Source organism: Triticum aestivum, chromosome 3B (genome assembly GCF_018294505.1).
Source record: "Triticum aestivum cultivar Chinese Spring chromosome 3B, IWGSC CS RefSeq v2.1, whole genome shotgun sequence".
Lineage (NCBI taxonomy): Eukaryota > Viridiplantae > Streptophyta > Magnoliopsida > Poales > Poaceae > Triticum > Triticum aestivum.
The window spans coordinates 829,165,136-829,176,146 of NC_057801.1; the positions used below are offsets into that span (position 1 = coordinate 829,165,136).

Sequence of the window (11,011 nt, forward strand, 5' to 3'; positions counted from 1 at the left end):
TGTAGTATAGTAGAGATAAGTATTTCCCTCAGTTAAGAACCAAGGTTATCGATCTAGTAGGGGAACCACACAAACGCCAGTGAACAACATCTGCACGTACATAACCAAACACCCAACGCGAGCAAGAGGGTTGTCAATCCCCTTGAACTTGTTACTTGCAAGGATTAAATCTTGTATATGTAGATAGGTAAATTACAAAATAAAAAGAAAATAATAAAATTAAAGGAAGGTATTTTTTAATTTAATATCTTTATCTTTACCTAATATTAAAGGGAGTAAACTTTGATAGTTCTCCATGCGTTTATTAGTACCTTTTCTTGAGTTATTTGGTTTTCTTTGTGTCCTTACGATGGAAGTTTCCGTCGTCCGCACGAGGGAAATATAAAAATCATAGATAAATCGGGAGAAAACCAGCCTCATGTATCGTCTCCTCCTCCAACTTCCCTTGAACGACACCCCACATAAATCCGGAAAAATCAGCGAGACCGGCCAGAACTCCCATCTGATTCTCGTCGTGATGCTCTTCCAAGTTCCAACGCCTTCAATAAAAACAGGTCTCCAAGGTGTCCTCCCCGTGACGCACTACCCTTGCCAGCCACCGCTACGCATCTTGTCCCGGAGCAACTCGCCCGTGGTGCATTCCCTGCTGCCGGACGGTGAACAATCGGCACCCTTGCTGCTCACTCCAGCGTTGGGCTTGCGACCTGACGACATGGAGAACCGAGAGGGACAGGGGAACAAAAAAAAAAAGTTAGAGCCTGCCACTTTCGGGTTCAGGGTTGAGACGACGATCAATGGGCTGGGCGGGCAACGACGCCCGTGTCTAACGATGATGGAGACATCAGTAGTGTGGGCGCGGTGGCACATGTGGAGATTGCAGACAAACACCTTGTCGTGGCGCTTCTGGAGGTTGCACACGGCTATCCATTGGTACTCCCTCCGTTTTTTTTTGTCCGTATATAAGATTTGGTCAAAGTCAAACTTTGTAAAGTTTGACTAATAACTTTATAAAAAAAATTGACATGTCCAATGCTAAAGTTATATGTTATGAAAATTAATTTCATCATGCATCTAATATTATTGATTTCATAGTATGGATGTTGATATCTTTTTCTACAAAGTTAGTTAAATTTTATAAAGTTTGACTTTGATCAAATCATAGAAAATATGCAAACAAAAAGAAACGGAGGGAGTACATGCCCATAGGGACGCCGCCGAGACAGCAGGCTGATGTGTGGAGGCTCGAGTGCCAGTACTCGCACGGGTTGCATAAGAACGCACACAAAAGGAGCGGGGACAATTGAAGCATGCGCTGCACGTCAACGCAAGGATGGACTAAGTACCTCTCGCCACCGTCGAGGCACGTGATCGCCACAGGACACGCAGAGTCATCAACTTACATGCGGGCGCCGTCCACAAGCCAACGGTTGGCCTGTCGCTACATGCTCTGCCAGCCAATCTATGCCAAGCAGAGCGGCGGCTGCTCCACGATACAAGGGGTTGCGACACCGCCTCTACCAGCTTCTCTTTGCCCTGCAGCCGCATGCTGCTAGCCGACACGGCCGTTCAAGGTGGATGTTCTCCTTGGGGAGTATTGCACTCTCCGTGTTTGGCCTTTGTTCTTCGGCTCACATGCATAATTTTTCTGTGCTTTGCCAGATTAGGTATGGGATGCCTGCGTAACGAAGGCCCACTGGGAGGGTTTCTGGCTTAGGGTTTATTTATTATTCCCACTGGGACCGATGTGGAGGAAGAAGCAGTGCATATGAGCTGCTCACATGGGAAAATCATCAATTTGGAAGTCTTCTTCTAGGATGGCAAGTAGAGTACTACTATTCGTACTTCCACTCTGTTGGTTACGGGGCAAATTTGACTATTTTGACCTGTGAACGAAATCAATTCACAGAATGAACTGCCCGTGAAACAATTTTCACACCCCTGACCTTTTCGTGCAGCGCCCGCCACGACGGCGCCACACCCTATGGTGCAGCGCCTAGCTCGGGGGCGTTGCACTTCAGTCCACCGTGGCAGCCCCTGGGCCCACACCCAGCAGTGCAGCGCCTCTGAGCTAGACGCCACACGCGTAATGTGCAGCGCCTCCGAGGTAGGCGCCACACATTTAAAGTGCAACGGCGCTGCACATTACGCGTGTGGCGCCTAGCTCGGAGGCGCTGCACTGTGACTTATCCAGCCACTTGGCTGCCCCCCCCCCCCCCCCCCCCCCCACCCCCCACACCACACACCCAACCTGAGCTTTGCCCCCTCTCCCACTCTCTCCCCCTCTCAAATCCTCTCCCAAATCTTGCATATTCGAAGAATTTGTCCGTGGATTTCGAAGTCAAACCCTCCCTCAAGGTAATCTTCTCCGATCCCCTTGTTTTGATCCAAATAAAGTTCTCACATTGCTCATTTCTTGCTAGTTTGGGGAAACCCTAGTTTTGTTTGGATCTAGAGATTTGCATGGAGATGTGAGATGTTTGTTTGCCAATTTCTATGATTAGGCTTTGTTAGTATGCTAGGGTTACTCTTATGGGTGTTCTTATGTTGGTGCTAGGGTTAGGTTTAGGGCTAGGGTTATGGTTATGGTTATGGTTAGGGTTAGGGTTATGAATAGGATTAGGGTTGTTGTTTGATATATATATATATATTAGGGTTTCTATTCCGTGTTAATCCTTGGATTAGTACTCATGGAAGCAATGTTACCTTGTGTTTCTTGGAATGCTTATAGGGATGGGAAGAACATGTGTGTTTGTTCATCATGGGGACAAAGACGCCTTTTTGAGAGGCAATATAGAACCGGACCCGGATGAGCTTGACATGGTGTTTGATAGTAGTCCTAGCTATGCGGAGCTTTTGCAACAAGTTAGGAAAGATTTGAATTGGATGGACCCTAATGATATCATTGAGTTGGAGGAAAGGCATAATGTTGGTTTTGGAATGCACGTCCGTTGGAAGACAATGCGTGTCAACTCGGAGCAACGTTGGGTTGCATACAAGGAGACGGTGGCCGAAGAAGGTTGATTCAAGCTTGCATTTGGACTTGAACCGGAACCCCTCCCCTTTGGTTGCTAGTAGCCCCCCACCCTTGAAGCGAGATGAAATTGTTGAACCGCTAAGTCAAGGTGTGTGATATTTATTTCTCCCGTTGCAATGCACGGGCAATTTCCCTAGTATGATTTAAGTAGACTCGGGGGCAGTAGTTTTCACTAGAGGCTTCTCTCTTGAACACATAGCATACAGTGGGTAAACAAACTACTATTGGGCAATTGATAGAAAAGCGCATAGTTATGATGTTATTCATAGCAATGATCACATATATAGGCATCATGTCTGTAACAAGTAGACCGACTCCTGCTTGCATCTACTACTATTACTCCACCAATCTACCGCTCTCCAGCAGGCATCTATGTTATTAAGTTCATGACAAATAGGCATCTATGGTATTAAGTTCATGACAAACTGAGTAATGCCTTAATCAAGATGACATGATGTAGACAAAGTAAACCCAATCAATATGAATAAACCTCGTTATTTTATCCTTAATGGCAACAATACAAATACGTGTCTAGTCCCCTACTTTCACTGGGATACAGAGCACCACAAGGTTGAACCCATTATAAAGCACCTCTCTTGGTGAAGATAAATCAATCTAGTTGGCCAAATTAAACGGATAGATCGGAGAGAAATACAAAGCTATCATAATCATGCATAATAAAGTTCAGAAAAGACTCAATTACTTTCAAAGAATAATCTGATCATAAACCCACAATTCATCAGATCCTAACAAACACACCACAAGATTAAACCCATTACAAAGCACCTCTCCCACTGAAGATGAATCAATCTAGTTGGCCAAACTAAACGGATAGATCAAAGAGAAATATAAAGCTATCATAATCATGCATAATAAAGTTTAGAAAAGACTCGATTACTTTCAACGAATAATCTGGTCATAAACCCACAACTCAACGCATCCCAACAAACACACCGCAAAAGAAGATTACATCGAATAGAACTCCAAAAAGATCGAGGAGCACATGGTATTGAAGATCAAAGACAAAGAGAGAAGAAGCCATCTAGCTACTATCTATGGACCCATAGGTCTATGGTGAACTACCCACGCATCATCAGAAGGGCATCAATGTTGATGAAGAGACACTCCGCTATCGATTCCCCCTCCGGCAAAGTATCGAAAAAGGCCTCCTAATGGGATCACGGAAGAACGGAGACTTGCGGCGGCGAAAAAAGTATTTCGAACTCGTTTCTGTTGGTTTGGTAATATATGTGAATTTATAGAGTCGAAGTTAAGTCAAAAGGATCTGCGAGGGGCCCACGAGCTCAGGGGGCGCGCGGGTGAGCTCGTGGCTCCCTCGTAGAGCTTCTAGCCTCCTCCCGAATCTTTTAGGGTACCTTTTAAAAAAAGTCACCATAAAGTTTCATCGTGTTTGGACTTCCTTTGGTATTGATTTTCTGAAAAGTCAAAAAAAAAGCAGAAAACAGCAACTGGCACTAGGCACTTAGTTAATAGGTTAGTCTCAAATAATGATATAAAATAGCATAAAATGCATATAAAGCATCCAAGATTAATAATATAATAGCATGAAACAATAAAAAATTATAGATACGTTGGATACATATCATTGAACTTCACGAACCTCTATGTTGATGCCCAATCCTACTAGCCTGTGACCGCCGTTCTGCAATGTTTCCTTATTCTTCTCAATTCCTTGAACAATATGCTGCAGTTGCAAAAAAAGGAGGCAAATCTGATTAGCTAACACGACATACAGAATATATTGCTACTTACAAAACCTAGATGCAAAAGACCCTGTGGTGGAAAACAATGAGGGGCCATCTAATTAAAAAAATCATCATGTTGTAGTGCAGAAAACTGGATAAAATGGAAATAAAAATCTTGAGGATGCCAACGTGATATCATGTTGTTATGCAACTATAAACAATGAGCATGCCAACTAAAAATAGATGCTCTTGCGGAACTCTGAAAAAACTTATCTCTTCTGCACCTAGAAAAAAGGGGTGGCAAAACAAATTTCCTCTCTTGTGCAATTACAAAGAGTGAGGATGCCAACTTAATTATTGGATACTCTTGTGGCAACTCTCAAAAGAACTTGAGGGTGGCAAAAAAAATTAACACCTGTAGAACTATAAAGAGTGAAGGATGCCAACTCATAAGATACTCTTGCGGCAATTCTCAAAAAAACTTGAAGGTAGCAACAATTTTTCCTCTTGTGCAACTAGAAAAGATGAAGATGTCAACTCAGTTTACTCTCTTGTGCAACTCACTAGCTTGAGCATGCCAGATGCCGCTTCAAATACCCCCTCTCTGGGCGCCTTTCTTCTCTGCCGTTTTACTAAATGGGATTTCTCGCCACCCTAAATACCAATGGATCAATGCTCTGTACTAAAACAGGTTGAAAGAAGCATGTATGTGCTACTATGTAGAACAGGGGAAAATGTGAAAAAGAAAGAAGGGCCCAAAAAAATGAAGGGAAATAAAAAATACCAATGGACCAATGTTCTGTTCTCTTTTGGTCATCCTCTCCATACCCGTCGTTATCATCGCCATGCGGCTGCCGCTCAGCAGCCCGTTTTGAGTTCCGCCGGGAGACCTGATTTGCAGAACCCTACAACAACCAAAAAAGAAAAGCGCATAAAAAATGGTCAGCAAAAATATCAAAAACCTAAAGCATGATGATGGTTGATGTATATGATTGCTGAGGCTAAAAATGGAACAAGTTAAAACCAAAAAATAAGAAATCGGTACCTCTCCTTCACTGCCACGGACATGTCCTCCTGAAGCCATTTTTGTGTCTGCAAAAAGTAAAACGAACAAACGTATTGGTCAAAACTGCCAAAGCTGCACAGCGGGTGAAACTTGTCAAAGGTGTCCTAGGTTCAACAAGTACGAAGTTGGCAACTCGACATATCAGAGTTGCACATGGGGTGTGTGGTTGCCTAGGTTCAATATGGAGTTGGCAACTCAACATAACAGAGTTGCACATGGGGTTGTGAAGAAACGAAGCATAATTCCAGTGAAACTCATCCCCCCCCCCCCCCCCCTGCTTTAAAGCTCATTTAGAATCTTCAATTTGGCTAGTTGTATTAACAAATTGCACAAGAAAATCCTGGATAGTTGCACATGAAAAAATGCTGCCTGCCAAAAGTCAGATAAAAAAGCAGAGCGGGAGTTGCACGGGGCACGCCTGCCCAGTTGGACGAAGAGATGCCTGCCCCGGTTGCATGATTTGTTGCCTCATTTCATTAACAACTGCCATCCCCAACAAATATGTAACGAAACACAAACTAGTTAAAAAAAAGTTGCACCGGGGTATTGAATATAAGTTGGCAAACTAATTCTAACAAGTTGCACAAGGAAGCACACCTAGTTGCACATGGGGTGTTTGTGGTTGGTTAAGCTATTTCACATTATCCGTGCAACTAAAACAAGCGCCCCAGCCAACCAGTTAGTTCTAAGCTTGCAACCAATAATGGATGTATTAGGACTACTCTCTCTGTGACCTCTTCTGAACATGAAACTCGTCAGGGTTAAGACACCACGCCATTAACCGAGGCTTCTGCACCATTAACTGCAGGATGAAGATGTGACTCGAGACAATGCATTTCGGGCGCATTTTACCCTCAGGTGACACGGATTTGAAAAATCGACTGAGAAATGCACGACGACCATCCATCCCAACCCCGTCCAACCCCCTAACCACCCGCCCCCGTTCGCACGAAAATCCAGAGGGGGGGAGGGGGGGGGGGGTCGACCACCGACGCGCGCAGCCGTGCCATTCGCGAACATCGACCTTACCGAACCGGGCATGATGGATGCAAGCGAGGAGATAGGGGAGCGGAAAATGCGACGTCGAGAGCTGTCATACCTTCGCCGGCGACAAACAGGGGTACCTCCACAGCGCGTGCCTTCGCCTACCCCGCGCCCCGTTTTCCGCTGCAGAAGGGGACGGCGGCGGATTCCCCCTTCCCCTCTCCCCTCGCGGCGATGTCCGTTGGTTCGTCAATACTCCCTGAAATCGGGAGGAGGAGGAGAAGCAACGAGAGAGAAGAACGGATATTGGTGCACGAATTTTGAAAACAGCCGCCCACTATCTATGAGCGCGCACACTTTTTAGTTTTTAGGAAAAAATTTACCTTTTTTTAGGGGAAGGAAAAAAAATTACCTAATTAATAAAAAACGAAACGTGCTAATGTATCCAGCAATTACTTTTTATTTTTTTGAGAAAAACATCCAGCAATTAGTATGACTCATCCGAGGGCTAGCGGTCGATGGAGGAGGGCACGTGCATGGAGCCCCGAAAAAAGGGTGGGCCGGGCTGGGCTCTTTAACGCTCCACAAGATCAAACTGTCTGTCTCTTGATCCACTCCCGGAACGCGCACACACAGCAAAGCAAAGACCACCTCCCGAACTGTACGGCGGCGGCGGCGGCGGCGGCGGCGGCCGAGCGGCAGTGGCCGGCATTGGTCGCCGGAATTTCAAGGTAGGCCCTCGCGAAGCTTTGTCCGACTCTAGGCCCGCCCCTGTTTTCCACTAGCTTCAGTTTTCGATTGCTCGTTGACTAGTGTAACCCTAAGCGACGGCTGTCTTGTGGCCGGCGGCCCCAGCGACTCTCGGCAAGTCTGAGATTCATAAATGGAAGAACACGCGAACATTCTTCGCTGATTCAGCCTATTCAATGCCTGAGGTGTTGGTTGGATGCCTTAACGTTGCCCGGTGGGTTTGAAATTAATTGGGGATAACCGTGAATGCTCAGTGTGCTTTCACAATTTATAATGTGACCTTATTTCACATGTGCCTATACATAGTATCTATTGACAATAGCAGCACGCAGTTGGAGTACTTAACATAAATGACTCCTCATATGCTGGTATATTAATTAAAACAATAGTAGTAATTGGCAGAGACACAATAGGCGGTTACTAATGAATGTTAAGAGGGAATCCTGTGTCCTACTATTCGTTGTATCAGCCTAACACTTCTCTTTCAGCTAGATGGCTGACAATTTTAAGTAGAATTATACTATAATAAATTTATGTTGCAATTTTCAGTCATTTTCAACATGGAACCAAGTTTTGACATGCTGGAAGAGCAGATGCTGCCAAATTCAACTAATGTCTGGGTGGAGTGGTGTGGCAACGGTTTCACCGTGACCTTGCCATCAAATGCCAATATTGGGGCTTTGAAGCGGCGTGTCACCGAGGTCCAGGGACTGCCTATCAAGAGACAGAAACATACAGCGAGTGTCGTGACCAGACGTGCGAATAAACCAGATGACGTGACCAATGTTGAGTTGCATGATGATTATCGTCTTGTTTCTTCATTGACCAAGCCCCCCACGACTCATCTTGTTGGGTAATGACTTCTTTTTTTTCAATCGGTGAAGTACACATATCTGGTGCTTTGGAATCTGATTCTGTTATCATATTACCAACTTGGAACAACCATAAAAATTGCTAACAAATAATTATTAGTGTTCTCAATTTTTGTCGTTGTCAAACTATGAGTTGGTAGCATATTCCCGAATATACACATTCAAATCATCTATTTGTTAACATTGTTAGGTAAATATATAATCTGATTTCTATTAGCATTTATTTTGAAATCCATATATAGATTGAACGAGGTGGATGATGAGCTCTACAAGAGGCACTATGATGAAGTTAACAGGCAGTATACTTGCACCATGACTGGAATTAATAAGAAGAACTATCTTACTGATTATGGCAACATGAAGACCGAGACTGATTGTGGTAAAATGAAGACTGAGACTAATTCTGATAAAATGAAGATTGAGACTGATTCTAGTAATATGAAGACTGATACCGATTCTAGTAACATGAAGACTGAGTGGATAAGAGTGAATTACACTGTAGGCAGCATGACCATCGATTGCCTTGTCAAAAAGTACGAAGCAAGTCATAAATCAGAAATCCTTCTTTCGCTCCAAAAGATGAATACATGGAGGCATCCTAACGTGGTAGCTCTGGAGAACATGTACGAGAGAGGTCCAAGTTGTTGTCTTCTGGTATCCAGTTCGTTCGATCAAACGTTTAATGGATGGCTCAAACAAAATCAACCACTAAATCAAGATGGAACATTTACCCCTATTTTCAACAAGCTTATGTTGTAAGTAACCATTTCGTTAAAACTTAATATTTCTAATCATCTCTGTTTGACTGTTTCCACTCCCCCGTTAACTAATATACTGCTTTGCAGGGAGCTACTTGACGTCGTGGACAAGTTGGTTCAACGCAAGATCTGGCCAAAAAGCCTCACAACACAAAGTCTGTATGTGAAGATGCTGAATGATGAACCTCAACTTAAAGTACTCATTGACAACGGTAATTTTCTTTGCACTCTCCACTACAATTGAGCATCTGTAACATCTATATAAAATTATCGGTAGAATTTTATTTTGCAAGTAAGAGCACCTCGAATAACAGATGTAAAACATATTTAAAATCCACCTAACTGCAAAAGATCCTGAAAACAGCTCCAGCGGCATTACTTGTCCCATATACCTATCCCATTTGCTATCTCTATATTTAGGCCATAGCCTATTTTCTCTCCGCGGTCTATTTTCTCCCTCCATGTATCCACCTCGCCAAAACCCCGCCTCTCTCCGGCCTCTCTCTTGACCCCACCTGCACCTCCCCACCATTGCTAGTGCCACCACAACACCATTCCATCGTCTCTCTTTGGCACCTCCCCTAGCCGATGCCATGGTGAATTTACTCATGACGTGGTGACTTTCGATATACGACTACCATTGTGAAGCCAACAACCGTCCCACCAATGTCGCCTCTAAGGTTTCCAACTCGAGTTCCCGCCAAACTTCATGCCACTGCCGCGGCCCTAGGAACTCGATCTACTCCTCAAACTCCTACGGCGATCCTGAGAGCTCATGTGGCTGCGTCGAGCCCCCGGGCTGCCCTTCCGGGAGATCCCGTGGCCACGGTATACCCCGTCTTCCTCAAGCCCTCATGGCCGCACCAAGTTCCCCACTTCCTCGAGCTCCGTGGCTGCGCCAAGCACTTGCAACCAACCTTGAGCTCTTATTCGGCATGTGGAGTGTTTGACAACATGTCACACATCGCCCGGTCCAGGTCCAAGTTCGAGGATGGTGTTGATTGGTCGCTTGTAGAGCAAATATACAATGTCGCCAACGACAAAACTGATGAGGAGGAGGCCGCAAACATTGCCGCGGCCATTGCCACCTCCGAGAGGGACTTCATAGCAAGCCAGCACCAAGGTGTGTGCCGCCGCCTTGGCCTGGCAAGAGAAGGCAGATGTTAACGCATCCGTTGGCCAGTCCCAAGGGAAGGTTGATCATGATTTCCTTCGGTGACAGACATAGACTTCGACGACAAGTTGTCATCCCATCTATCTTAAGTTAGCATTGCTTAGTTTATTGAGCATTGAGGTTGATTGAGTATCTAATTAATTATCCATGTTAGTTATGGCATCTATGTCAGTTACGAAGTATCTTAGTTTAGCATAGCTCGATTTGTACCTAAACCTAAAACTTCAAATATTATGTGTGGAATTGTGGTGCTGTGTTCTAATATGTTTGAATATTTTTATATTGTGAAATATTCCAATTGTTTTGAGTGGAGAAGCACATACAAAGAGATATAGAATGGGTCTTAGTGCAGTAACCAAATTTAGGTATGCTGACCCACTCTTTCCTTCTTTATTTTATGCGTGAGTAGGGATATGTGATGGCCTGGCTTTTTATGGTTTTATTTTTGTGTTTTCTATTTTACTTTCCTGCCTCTTTTTTATTTTTTTGCAAGTGATTTTTAACAACAAAAGATCGGTGTCCTCGTGACATTAATTTTATATTGCATTTGTACTTTTTTACCATTTTTGTTGTTTCATTTTTGTTTATATTTTCTTCTTTTTATTTGCTTTCTAAATAATTTCCTTATTTATTTATTTATTTATTTATATTTTCTCTTTTTGTTGCT

The 11,011-nt window shown here is 44.0% G+C and overlaps 1 protein-coding gene across 1 annotated transcript; it reads left to right on the forward strand.

The window, feature by feature from the left end:
* Positions 1-7,413: 7,413 nt before the first annotated feature.
* Positions 7,414-10,679, forward strand: LOC123066902 (uncharacterized). The gene is made up of 4 exons (XM_044489885.1): positions 7,414-7,521; positions 8,090-8,393; positions 8,655-9,167; positions 9,258-10,679. Exons 2-4 carry the CDS (start codon positions 8,101-8,103, stop codon positions 9,412-9,414), a joined length of 963 nt encoding a protein of 320 aa, XP_044345820.1. The 5' UTR covers positions 7,414-7,521; positions 8,090-8,100; the 3' UTR covers positions 9,415-10,679.
* Positions 10,680-11,011: the final 332 nt, after the last annotated feature.